Source organism: Lemur catta, chromosome 3, assembly GCF_020740605.2.
Source record: "Lemur catta isolate mLemCat1 chromosome 3, mLemCat1.pri, whole genome shotgun sequence".
NCBI classification, from domain to species: domain Eukaryota; kingdom Metazoa; phylum Chordata; class Mammalia; order Primates; family Lemuridae; genus Lemur; species Lemur catta.
The window spans coordinates 87,935,697-87,949,229 of record NC_059130.1 but is presented as its reverse complement, the minus strand read 5'-3'; the positions used below and the strand labels follow the sequence as shown (position 1 = coordinate 87,949,229).

At 39.7% G+C, this 13,533-nt stretch overlaps 2 protein-coding genes across 7 annotated transcripts in view; one reads left to right on the top strand and one right to left on the bottom strand.

Annotated features, from left to right (window-relative positions):
• OSBPL9 (oxysterol binding protein like 9) overlaps positions 1-775 on the top strand; it is a 161,409-nt gene extending 160,634 nt beyond the window's left edge. For all 5 annotated transcript variants that reach the window (XM_045548041.1, XM_045548042.1, XM_045548045.1 and 2 more), the window contains one exon: positions 70-775. In XM_045548041.1, the coding sequence (XP_045403997.1) occupies positions 70-144 (75 nt within the window). In that variant the 3' untranslated portion in view covers positions 145-775. The remainder of the gene's footprint in view (positions 1-69) is intronic.
• Positions 776-1,443: 668 nt separating this feature from the next.
• NRDC (nardilysin convertase) overlaps positions 1,444-13,533 on the bottom strand; it is an 85,318-nt gene continuing 73,228 nt past the window's right edge. For both annotated transcript variants that reach the window (XM_045548039.1, XM_045548040.1), the window contains 12 exons: positions 12,470-12,620; positions 10,392-10,519; positions 8,544-8,706; positions 6,864-6,895; positions 6,508-6,646; positions 4,424-4,471; positions 4,088-4,140; positions 3,619-3,702; positions 3,012-3,102; positions 2,659-2,775; positions 1,775-1,864; positions 1,444-1,663 (listed from right to left, as the gene is read on the bottom strand). In XM_045548039.1, the coding sequence (XP_045403995.1) occupies positions 1,466-1,663; positions 1,775-1,864; positions 2,659-2,775; positions 3,012-3,102; positions 3,619-3,702; positions 4,088-4,140; positions 4,424-4,471; positions 6,508-6,646; positions 6,864-6,895; positions 8,544-8,706; positions 10,392-10,519; positions 12,470-12,620 (1,294 nt within the window). In that variant the 3' untranslated portion in view covers positions 1,444-1,465. The remainder of the gene's footprint in view (positions 1,664-1,774; positions 1,865-2,658; positions 2,776-3,011; positions 3,103-3,618; positions 3,703-4,087; positions 4,141-4,423; positions 4,472-6,507; positions 6,647-6,863; positions 6,896-8,543; positions 8,707-10,391; positions 10,520-12,469; positions 12,621-13,533) is intronic.

Sequence of the window (13,533 nt, the reverse complement as noted above, 5' to 3'; positions counted from 1 at the left end):
AATAATAAAAAGCATATTATAGAAGTGCAAAGCAAGTGTGTAACTAAATTCTTCCCCTTTCTTTTACAGTTATTTCATGAAGATGGAGAATGTTGGGTTTATGATGAACCATTACTAAAACGTCTTGGTGCTGCCAAGCATTAGGCTGGGAAATGCAAAGTTTACATCTGATGACCAGTAGGCGTAATCAGCAACAAACAATCTTCCTTTGGGAGAACCTATTCACTCCCTTCTTATTACAGTGGTTCCTATCTCAGGGATACTGACTTTCTGACGCAGATGAACAATTAAAGCAGGAAAAGCTTCCCTTTTTTCCTCTGTGGCAGTTACAATTTTGACTTCAGTCCTGAGAAAAACTTCAGGTTTTGAAAACGAGATGTCTGCTCCTTTTCCAAACCCCAGGCATTGGAAAGCATTTATAAATCCAAGTCTCTAACTCTGTACTCTGGTACTGCTATTAAGATATACAAGCTCTGTTTCTTAGTTCATATAATTTTTGGTGTTTTATATATATATATATATATATATACATACACACACACACATATAAAATATATCTGATGCCAGATTTTTCATAAATACTCCACCTATTGTAAATATGGGTTCCTCTGAGTTGTTTTAGAAAATTAGTGCAACGTATTAAAAATCAAGAGTTAGGAAATTTCATGGTCTCACCTATAATGACTTTTATTTTGGAAGTGAAATATTATTAAATTGTAATTATACTCAGCGCTTCTTAAGGCTTCATAAAGTAATTTTTTCAACCTTTTTTAAATGTGCTTTTTATTATCTTTATGGCTAAACTTGGAAGCCAGTTATTTATAGGCGATAGCTTTTGAAAAGACTCTCTTAAAATAATCACCCCTCCCTTATACTCTGTGTTCTTTGTTTAGCCCCTACCATGCTATTCCCCAAAGTCTTCACTGAACTCATATCACAGTGTAGGGTTACCAACATTGTGTCACCTTAGAGGGTTTGGAAAGACTGTATTTTTAGATCCCATCCCCACAATGTAATAAGAATGCCACAGCAGCAAATGGCTCATTTTGAAGGGAAATACAGAACTATCTTTATTTAAAAATACATTTTAAAAAATCAAAAACAGGTATTAGTACCTAGCATTTAGGTACCAGCACTCTAGCATTTAGTTATTAATAACACACTGGTTACATGGGGCTTTTCAAGAACTGGATTCTCAGTCTAATGGGACACAGGCAGGCGAGGGATTCCCAAATTGCTATAGCAAGTTTTGGCCACACTTGGCTCACCCTGCTACTTTTTTCTTTGCCAGCTGCTACAATAACCCTGGTTTGTTAGTTTCAATAGATAAGGGATAAAAAGTAAATCAAATTCTCTGATGCCAGTGCAAAAATTCATTGGAAGCCCTAAGGCAGTAGTAGTGTAACTCCATAAATTACAAACACATTTTTAAATACACACTGCTTCAGGCCAACAAGACTGGAGTTTATTTGACTATTTTATGGTAGGGGAGAAGGTTGAGTGTTGATGTGAAAGCCCTGATATCAGTAATGGGGATGATGAAATCTGCCAGCAGAGGAGAGGCTGGCAGGTAGGTTAGCTGCATCACTTCACAGGAAGAATTTGAATCTTCACCAGAAGGGGTGCTATCCTCTTCCAGTTCATACTTTCCATATCCAACAACCTGAAAGAGGCCAAATATTCAAGATGAGAAATACACTGACCAGATTTGTGGTCTCTGAACAAAACCCACGTTCAGTAAATGGGTAGAGCTAGTTTAGTTAACCATACTCACGTGAACGCTGAGCATTTTACTTCCTGGTCCTCTATGATCCTTGAACCAGTTGACCAGGTCTGACTTTGAGAATGACTTCAGTGCTTCAATCTCACATGGAAAGGGAAGATAGGAAAGAAATAACCCCCAGGACACCTCTTTGGTCCTGTTTAGCATCTGAGGATTTCATTTTATTCTTCCTAATCTCACCTTGTCCCTAACCTTCCAGAGAAGGATAAAGATGAATTCTCTGAGGTTCATAATGAACCTTCATGTTTTACAGCAATGATCTACGTTGGCAGATGAGCAAGAGAGGTTAGCAGATGCTGTAATTACAGCTGAATACTGTACACTGACCCTGATACCCAAGTGTCTCCTTAGTGTCACCTCCTAGTTATATGGTAACTGCATATTCTGGCTTGAGGAAAATATTGCAACTATTGAAGCAGGTAAATTTTTTATCCATCTTCTATTAAGAAAACAAGTGCCTTAACGTGAGCTGTGCTGAAACCTCTTGTTAAATAACCTCTCTGCCTCAGAGCAATGTTGCTCTTTGCTAATTCTCCACAAAGGGTTATGTATTATCAGAAGTAGCTCTTTTTCATAGGTTTCTTACTACTATGGGCTTATTCCTGGAATAATTTTCATTAAATAGCAGAACCCTTCTTTTCTCCACAAAATCTTACGAACCTCAATATAATATACAAGTGGAGCTGCTCTGATTGAAACTGGGGAGGGAGGGCGATAAGGGTTAGCACCCTGCTCACATGGCCACCTAATGTGCTAGGGAGGCAAGTCTAAGTAATGAAATGAGCAAGTAAGTAACCCAGCCAGTTTGGGTGTCCCAGGTTTCTCTTGCATACAAAATACTGGTCAGGACTGTCCTGCTCTGAAAACCATGTTACCTCATGGGCAAGGCGATCAAAGAGATACTGCTGTGTCACTACTTCGTTCCAGTTCCTATCCACCTCCTCCCCAAGGTGGGTATCCTCACACTCCTTCAGCTTGATCAGAGCTGTGACCTGTTCCCAACAAAAAGAAATGCTCAGGCATGGCATCATACAAGTCCACCCAGAACACACCTGGCCCTGTCCAGCCTGGCTTGTGATGGACCTGCCAGCAGGACAGGGAGGGATTAAGGTGGGGCTGCAAAGTTAAAAAGCTGGCCAGCACATAGTGCTGTTAAAACTAATGTCTGGTGTCTTGAGGGCTTATGGGGGTGAAAGACCAAAAGCGTAGGCTGGCACAGTTAAGTCACCTGGGTGTTGAATGCATCTTCAGTGAGGTTTTCAATCTTCTCCTCAAAGCTAGAAAGAAACTCTTCTATCTTCTTATCAACAACTTCAGAGCTGAAACAAAACATCTTCAATTAAAAGTCATCAAGAAAATTGGTGTCTCAAGCAGAAAGAATTATGAGATGGCATATCTCCAGGAAAAAGGCTACAGTGTTTTTCCTTAAGTTGAGGGAAGGAAGAGAATGGGGAAGAACACTTCCTCTCCCCCCACCTTCAGCCCAATTTCTTAGCATCCTCATACTGAAGAAGTCATTCCAAAGCTGAGAACTAACAGGTTCCAATATGAATGTCACAATAGGCATCCTTGCCTTTCTTGTCCTCAGGTCTGCCTGAAGAGATGAAGCCCTGCACAATGACCACAAGACTGAGTCAAGTCCTGTAGGCCCCCTGGAACCATTGAATAGTCCTGGATCAGGCCAACTAACCCCCCGCCCCACACCCTCTGCAGTGACTAAATAGGGCAAACGCTGCTTGGTCAGAGTCATCAGAAGTTTAAGGAAGCACAGGTAGCTCCCACTCTCCATGCCAGAATATTAGGTTACACTCCCAACTATTCACTCGCTTACTCACTTGTATTTGGTTGCCTGCGTCCCCACGGTGACAGAGAATCCTAGAATCCCAGATGTGTTTCTACAGGTAGGATATACGTGGTACCTACAACCAGAGTGAAAAATTATATAAGCTCAGGTTGTCACCTGGGCCCTGCCCGTAGAGGCACTAGATGTGAGTGGAAAGGGCTTATGCCTATCCTTACTGGACCTGGAAAAGAGGACCCATACATTTTAGGGTGTCCACGCCCTCCTGAATTGGGGAGCACAAGCTTTTTTTCTTATCTTGAAAGTTGACCAAATGGAAAACCTGATCATATTCCAAGAAGCAAATTCTAGAAGTTCTAACAAGTAGGTATGGAAAATACTCTAAGGCATGGAAGGACCAAAGAGCTGTGAGAGGCTCCTCAGTAAGGTTATGATAAACCTCAGCCTGCAGAGTAAGCCCCAGACTCTTATTTTGAGCCCAGTGTCCTTGCCAGCAGACTTACCCAAGGGTCTGCTTGGTTCGAAGGAAGTCAAAACAAGGCTCTTCCATGTGCATCTGTAATTCAACATACTAACCATCAGCCAACTCCCAGCAGAGAAACCTTCATTTCTTTCCCCCAGTGTTCCACATACCTCAAAGTCCACCCACCCTTACTGCCTTTTTCCTAAATGATCCAGGCCCTCTGTCCATGCTTATACTGGGTGAGAACAGTAAATGACCATCTTGCCTTCCAATCACAGGTCTCTGACCACCCCATGTCCTTAGTCCCAGGCAGAAAGGCTGGGCCTCATAGTGGGACAGGGGCTCCTAACATCTCAACTCTCCATTATACACTTACCACAAGCAGCTCCATAAGAGTGTATTCTCTTAGACTCCTTGTACCTGACTGAGAGGAGAAGGTAGTCAGACCAACTGAATATCCAGTGGCTTATAGGGCTTTTTAATAATCCAGCAATTCTTGGCAAACACTCATTCCATTACCATCACTTCTCTTCCCCCAACAGTTAATCATACTTTCATTTTGGTTACATATCCCAGACCAAAGGTGTGTCAGTACAGGACTCATACTTGATCATTTGTGTTCCCAGCACTAATGCAGACTTGCAGGTAAAAATGGAGGTGAGTCCAATAATCCCTGACTTGCCAGCTCCTTACTAGAGGATCCCAAGATCCCAGAGGACACATTCTAAAATCAAGTACTTGTAGTTCAAGGCCCTAAGGAGGAGAACAGGACATGTTTGGGGATCCTGATGGGTATCTGGATCTATTACTCAGGTGGAGAGAAAATGAATAGGAGCTTCTGCAGCCACACAGAGGGACCCAAGCCAGTTGAGAAGAAAAATATCTAAGAGGCAGACACCATGCTTTGGGACCACATCTGGCTGCCCTGGAAACTGGCAAAATAATGCCCTCAGAATGAAAGAGGGCAGGAGGCCAATAAGCAAGGATGTTGTTAGTGCATCCCAGAGTCAGGATCATCTTGCAGGCTCCTCTGACAGTCTCATTTCTCTTTCTTCCCACTTCACTGGAGGAAGAGGCTAAAGCCTGTGTGCCCTGTAAGCCTTGATTAGTCAGCACTGAGACTGCCTGTTTCTCTCTAAAGGGGCTGCAACAAAACCAGTCAAAACCTTGTATCAATTTTCTATTCTAAATGCTCTCTGTGAGAAGGGAATTGGTTTCCTAAGGGAGGCAGTTTGTAGCTAGTGCTAAGAGGTGACTGATGAAGAGCACTTCCAAAGATAGTCTGACTGTATGAAATCCTTCCCCAAACTGGAGAAGTTCTCCTGTCTCTAGGTTGTGAGCAGTCAGAGGCACTGGAAATGTGGACTGGGCTAAGAAGGGCTGGCCCATACCATTTAAGGAGTTTGGAACCTGGTAGTCACAACTTAGAAAAGACCACAGGCTGGAATGCTACAGCTATTGAGGCAGGCCCCACAGAGAAAGAAAAATTATCAACCTAGCACCAGAATTGTAGCTCCTGAATCAAAGGACTAGAATAAGGTTAAGCTTCACTAAAGAGAAATGGCCATGACATTGGGCAGGTAAATTTGCTTCTAACAATCAGGACCTGGACAATATCAGGATAAGGTTGAGGCCCAGGGCCAGAAACAATAAAAGGACAATGAAGATGAAAATAAGGTCATGCCACCCAAAGCCCAGAGCAGGGATCTTCACAAGGCCTGACAGGGAAGTGAATTCCTCATGCAGAGAACTCAGAACCACAGTAGCAGCTACAGGAGCCCCAGACTTTGAGGAGACATTGGACAGGCACAGGTTTAGAGAAGATCCCCATAGTCCTGGAAGTGAGTGGGACTAACCACAGGCTAACACAGGCTATGGGCCAACTGAGATTGTAGAAAAGCACTTCCCTACTTTAAGTTCCACCCCACCCCTCCAGGATGTGGAAAAAACAGAACTGAGGATAGAATGAATAAATTTGAGACCAACTTGTATGACCTCAGGCAAGTAAGGGGTTCTGAAGCCTATGGATCTATCACCCATAACATAGTGCTTTGAACCCTTTAGGACTCTGGTAGTCATTCTGTTTGCTGTATATTGATTGCTTGGCTATGCTTTTGTCTCTTTTTCAAAACTATCCTTTATCAAATCTCCTGCTGCTGCCTAGGGTTCTGTAAAAAGAACATGAAGAAATTCCCGTCCACACTTCTCTGTCCCTCTATATTAGAGTGGTTAGGTGATTAATGAAGCAATACCTCACTGTTACTGAAGGAGGATCCATTTTTAAATGTAGTTGCTTCAAGAGAACAAATAGCCCCAAGTGTAAAACTACAGAAGTTACTACCAAAAGGGCCTTGAAAGTCAATGGATCACCCATTCCCACATACTTTGGACCTTCCACCAGGCTTTAATACCCTAAAGATACTTAGCCATGAGGATGGCTGCACAATGAGACCAACTGACCTGGTAGTACACAGTGACTTCGGAGTTGGCGTCACCCTTGTTCAGAGCTCTCACTTTGCATAGGTGGTGGCCACTGGGCATCTCTACCACCTGGAACTGCACAGGCATCTCCTGTTCCAGAGGCATGAAGTTCAGCTTACTGCAAAAGAATCAGCATAGGTCACTGAGGCACCCAGGAACTATGAAGAAGCAACCAGGCCTTCCATAGTCCCTTCTGAATTGCTTTGTTTATAGCAGCCTCAAGAAAACCTACCAGTATTTTAACTGTGGGTTTAATAACAATTAACTGAGTTGTGGCTCAATGCCCTCATGCTGATAAGAACACCCCCAAAGAGAAAACGCAAACCAACACTTACTCAACAACATATTTCAGGAAATCCATAGATTCCTAAGAAGCAAAAAAGAATAACTACATTAGGCCTGCTTGACATTAATTTCACCCAGAACCAGCTAACATCAATGTTCTAATTGCTTGGAGAGCCCTGGATAGCATTAGGAAAACAGATACAGTTTGTCATCTCAATGCTGGGTAAGTCATTCATTGATTGGGCTAATCATTCACTGATTGGGCTAATCCAATATTGATTATGTTTGTTGAATACTTAGCGGCTCAAAAATGAACAGCCCCTTCCCTGGCTCACTTGGCACTCTGTTTACCCATACACTGCAATACTTTCCCAAATGGAGCAAACTTAATTGTTTAGTGTCAGTTTACCCAACTAGGCTGTGGCCTTTATAACTGTGACTGTGTTTTAGACACCTGGGCCCATTGACACAGAGCCTGGATAGAGCAATAGGATAACATTTAATACTAAGTGAATACATCCTCTTTCCCTCTCAAGACTTCTGTTTTCTTATGAGGGATAAGTGCAGGGATGAGCACATTTCTAAAGTGGTTTCCCTAAAGGGCCAGTGCTGAGAAACTGGGAGGCCAGGGAGCAAGATGGTCAACAGCCAAACAGTTTAGGGAAAGAGTCTTGAACAAGCACTCCGGCCAGGAAGAGGCCTTGGTTAAGTACAAGGCCCCAAAAACATATCCAACGCAATATGTATCAGTACAAACTCCTCATATGCTCCCAGTCCTATTGTTACTGCTTCTCTACCAACCCACTGCTTCAAGCAAGAAATTTTGGTATCATCTTAGACTCCTCCCCTCTCACTCACTCCTATATCCAATTATTCAGTGAATTTTGGCTATATTTTACCACATTATTTCTTAACACTGTTTCATTTATTTGGCCTAACCTCAGAATTCATCATTTTTCACTTCAACTTTTTTGTATGTGGTAAAAAAAATTATAAAAGTTATCATCTTAACATTTTTAAAAGTGTACAGTTCAATAGTGTTAAGTATAGTCACACTGTTGTGAAACAGATTTCCAGAACTTTTTCATCTTGTAAAACTGAAAGTCTATATCCATTAAACAACTCCCTTCTCCTCCTCAGTTTATGGAAAGCACTGTTCTACTTTCTGTTTCTATGAATTTGACTACTTTAGATATTTCCTAAGTGAAATCATATTTCACTTGAGTTTTTATAACAACCTCATAACTGGTCTCTCTGGATATTTCTTAACTGCAAATCCTCTTAAATCCTTCAGTGGTTCTCCATTTGCTACAGAATAAAGCCTTAGCACCTTAGCTTGACAAACAAGCTTGACATACTTGTTCTGGCTATGTATACATGTATGTATGTATGTATGTATAATATATCCTTCCCCATTCCCCTCTCCTCCACTTTTATCTCTTCATTAAACTGTTTATGGTTAACAATACAGTCTTCAACAAATGCAACCAACAACACAGATATGCCAAATCCGTTTCACTCAAAGTACTGTCTATTACCAGCAGTCTCCTTCATAAGAAGAAAGTAGCCAAGCACCAGAGGGGCCAGTTTCCCTCCTAAACAGAATATGATAATGCTGTCCTGCCAAAAATACAGAGCTTCCGCCTCCCCTTTAAGAAGAACTAATGCAATTCCAGGGTTCACAACTGCATTCAGACCCAGCCCATAGTAACAGAGCACCTCATACTCACTGTGCTTGTGACATTGCCTTGTACCAGGCCCTCAACAAAGAGCTGGGATTTGAACTCTTTGACAAAGCTCAGCAGAGACTCAAGGGAAAGGCCATCCATCAAAGCCCGGTACTTGTCAATCATAGACCAACGAGCATATTCCAGGATTAAAAGCCGTACATCTCTGTACAGAGGGCAGGAAAAAAATCAAAATTTTGTTGTAAGAAATGAATCTTGAGAATAAAGAAATATTGATCAAGTTTCCATAGATGTGTGTTTAAAGAGACAATTCCTGTCACGATTTAAGATGGGGAAACATGTCATGATCACCAAACAGCATTTAAAATTTTGGATACACAAACTTTTAAGTAGATTTACTCACCAGTACAACAATGCACTTATCTGTCTCAGTTGCAGAGTAAAATATTTCACAGAAGTTGCCAGATGAGTTAAGTTTATCCAGTTATGCACCAATTTTAAATTATTACTATTTTGGTTTGAAATCTCTCTAACATTTGAAATCTCACTAATTACTGGAGGCCACCATTATGGATATCAATTACAGCAGTGATAATATAGTACAGGCAATGGCTCTAGTCTAGCAAGATTAACTCTACCCTCCATCTCCACAACCCCACCACCAATAAGCTGTTTGACCTTGGCAAGTCTCTAACACCTGTAACCCAATTTTTTGTAAAACAAGGGAAGTAACTTATAAAACAAGAAAAGTAACAGAGTTTTGGTTAACATTAAATGAATATATAAAGTTCTTAGAAACAGATCTAGTGAATAAATCTTCAATAAACAGAAGGTGTATTATTATTACTCTACCATACTTCAATAAAGTAAATTTTAGGAGTTACTGGATTTTAATAAAAATAGTATTTAATAGACTACTATTTTTATAAAGTAGTATTTAGGAGTTACTGGATACACAGGGGCTATTTAGGAGTTACTAGATAAACAGGGCTATTCATCATATCAATGGTTGCAGATAACTTTCCTTTCAACTTACATTTAGTTATTAGTTTTTTTTAACTTTTTGTGTTATTATATATATGCCTGAATCTTAACCCCGTCTCCCCCTGCTTTCTAATTCCAGTAATTGATGGGCTTGTTACAACTGTGTCAAAAGCAGGGCCTCTACATAAGGTTGTACTGTTTGTTCACCACTTATAGATGCCCAGCAAGGAGGTCGAGTAGGGGCTTGCAAGCCAAGCGCATAAAAGCTGCTCAGGGACATTTCCCTCCCTCCCACAAAGCCTCCACCTGCTGATAGAGGGGACCCCAGTGGGGTGCTTTTTTCTGATTCACACAAAAGTAACCTATAGGCTATCCTTAGCCCTGGACTGAAGTAGTAAGAACAGGCTTTGATAGAAGGCCCAAGGATGTTGGGTGTTAGAGGGTCTAAACTTTAGCATGCAGACTGTTGATCTGCCTTTTTGCTCTCCTCTGGAACCTTGCCTGAATTCTGGATAGTTAAGGTTGCCAGATAGGTGACATGTTAAGCAATTCAACCCAGCTACTAATCATACCACCCAACAAAATAAAATCACCTGTAAATAATTTTGGGCTACAACAAAGGTAGCACTTCTTTAACTGTTATTTACTTACAAAGAGCAGAAAAACATCCTTCTTTAAGCCGATAATCATGTACTGTAGGCTGCTTTTAGTCATATTCACAGATAGCTACTTAAGCTGGGATTAGAAATCCTATAACCCTATGGACTGGTTTCCTAAACTGCAACAAAATTCAAACATGTCTGAAAATTAGCACAGAAACTATAGCCTCATTCCCCCACATTTACCTCCTAAGAAGGCAAATACTTTCAGTCTCTCAAAATATAAGCTGATCATGTTTATACCCACTTGGCCAGAGTCTCAGGCTTGATAAGGATGTTAAAGTAGGTCTTCTTCAACTGCTCAGTTATCATTGTAAAGACAGCTGGCGTAGAACTGAACTCAGCTAAGTAGTCAATAATGAGCTGAAACAGTAGCTAAAAGAAAAAGAAAGAAGCACTTCAAGTTGAGAAGCATGGAAATTCACTAAGTTTTAGGGGGGTAATGTTTCTCTTTGGTTTTTACCAGAGGTCCAGCAAGGTACCAGGCAATGTGGGGGACCATAAGAGAAGTACTAATGACTCAAAGAATCTTCAGGGGCCAAAATCCTCAATAATTGTCAAATTGGAAGTAATGAATTTTCGTAGGTATTCTAAAACATTTTTTCTTCCAGATGAATTTAAAAATAATTTTGGTTATTGCTACTATAGGGGAAAATAGTCACTGATTTTGATATACTAGTCTTATGACCAGCCACATCACACCAAATTATTTTTAAAATTTTAGTAGTATCTTAGGTTTTCTAAGAATACAATCATATCATATGCAAAGAAAAATATTTTTCTTTTCCAAAAAAATTTTTATTTTACTTCATTTTTTCATTTTATCGTATTAGTATTAATAATAGGATAACAGAGCTGGTCATGGATTATTTTTAGCTTGCTCCTGATTTTAATGTTTAGTATTTTATCAGTTAATGTAACATATGCTGTTATTATTTTTAAGGTTTTTATTGTATTTAAGTAATTTTACTCCATTACTATTTATTAGGAATGCCAACTCATATTTATCAAATGATTTTTTGGCATTTATCACTATATTTATATAGTGGTTCTCCTTTGACTTGTGTTATACTGAACTATGTTCATCAACTTCCTAATACTGAACAACCCTAGCATTCCTGGTACTTGGTCATGGCGAATTATTTTTGCTATGTTGGATTTAATTTTCAAATTTTTAGGAAATTAGCATCTATATTCTATAGGTGAAATCTGTCTCCAGTTTTCTATACATAGATATATATGTTCTATATCAGGTTTTCCTATTAAAACTAAGTAAGCTTCATAAAATGAAAAATGTCAAATACTTTACAATGGTCTATATTTTCAGAAAGCTCTCCAGGTAATTCTAAAACATACTTCCCACATGGCAAACACTGTATTAGGCTTTAATCTGTTTGGATCTTAAGCTACATTTTATTTAGGTCTTTGAAGGTTGACAAAAGTAAAATATTCCATGGTGTCTCCTCCTAAGACCAATCCTTATTCCCTGGAGAAAATGAAAAGGACATAGGGGTATAAAGGTGAGAACTATACTCTTCTCTTGGGTTTTTGCCAGGATAGAGGATATTCCCTCCTCCCACAGGTCATACTTCTCACAGGTCCTTTTCTCTACAATTTTTCTTATATGAACCCAGTTCCACATACCTTAATGTAATACATATTCTACCCAAGAAACCCAGATATAAAATTTGTTGTAGTGTACATTATATTTTTCTAGCTGGTAGTTAATGATCTAACTTTTTTAGCTAGCATCCCATATTATTTTTCCCTTCGCTTATGAAGTTTTTGACAAAGCAACATCAGAACATATTCTTTACCAAGTGATATACGACTGACACGATACAGATCTTGTTTCTAAAAGGCTCATAAACTTAGAAGGGAAACAAGACATAGATACTTGAAACAATGGGAGGGAGTGCAAGAAGCAGAAGTCAGGCACAAGCGTTTGAGTTCTACTCTATGTCAGGCAATGTGCCAGGTCCTTTAAATTTGTTATCACTATGGTAAGAAATTTAGCTCAACCAGTTCTAAATGCCAGTGTCAGCAGCAGAGAAACTAACAGCAAAGGGAAGTGAAATCAAGCTTAAGGCATGGCTGTGTTGTATGCATTGCTAGTAATTAATGAAACATATGTTGTTCTTATGTATGGTCAAAGTTAGAAAAACCGTCATCAACCAAGTAATATTCATGAAAATTCACATTAAGAAACACTTCTTTCTACATACAGCATCCCATGCACAAACCTCTATGCTTGGTGCTATAGGGGCAACAAACATAAATATGTTTTAATGCTCTCTATAAGGCAAATAGAGTACTTGTACTTACAGGTAGTTTGTGATTGAATCCCTTCACTCGAATAATTAAACCATGTTCACCAGCTACCAGTTTATACTCCAACTGTGCCACATCTGCTTCATAAGCTGGTTCCGCAAGGTTATGGGTAAGGATATTGACAAAGATATCAAAGAGGACCACACTGAGAAGTACAAAATATAAATGGCATCATTAACTGGCAAAAAAGACATTAAGACACAGATTGCTTCAATTTAGAGTTAGAAGCTTCACTTTTAGAAAGGTGTTAATTCCTGAGTCCAGAATATAAAACTGTATACTTAATTTAGTTAGGACTCAGTTTCACAGGCACACTGCAGAACTCCTACCTCCAGCAGTGTTTCCCAATCTTTTTCATGTCATGTACACACAGAAAATGATAATATTTATACTGCACAATGGGGTAAATATAATAGGCATCAGAGGCAACTGGCTTGAAGGCTCTGGCTACCTTCCAGGCCTAGGCTTCCTGACTGACAAATTAAAAATATGAAGGAAAGGAGAAGGGTAATGCATTTTTTAGAGTGAATACTAATAAATTTTAGTGCTGCTTGTCATTTTAAGGTTGGACTTTACAGTTAAGTGGCAAAGGAAAGAAGACATGCACTAACATTTCCTGAGGTGTCTCCTATGATTTAGGCACATTGTTGGCTCTCTGTGCCTAAAATTGTGCCTCCCACAATGCAGCTATCTACATAAATACATAGTAATTGCTAAGAACAGGTAAAATCATATTCTTTGGCAGTCTACAAATTCAACAGATCCATTGGTCTCGCTATAGACTAGGAGCTAACCCAAACTGATCTTTAAGGAATTTTCCCAATCCAGTAACTCTATGACTAGCTTTCACTGTCAGCATGTTTTACATGTGGGTGCTGGCAACAGAGCAGTCATAGTTCCATTTTAACGTTTAGTATCAATACAAATAACTTGTTTGGAGCCCAGAAAAAATACATAAATCAGCAACATAGCTCAAGTACTAATACAGAAATGAAAGAACGAGTCAGAATGAAACAAAATAGTTTTTCAACAATATAAAGAATGTTTTCCAGAAAAGA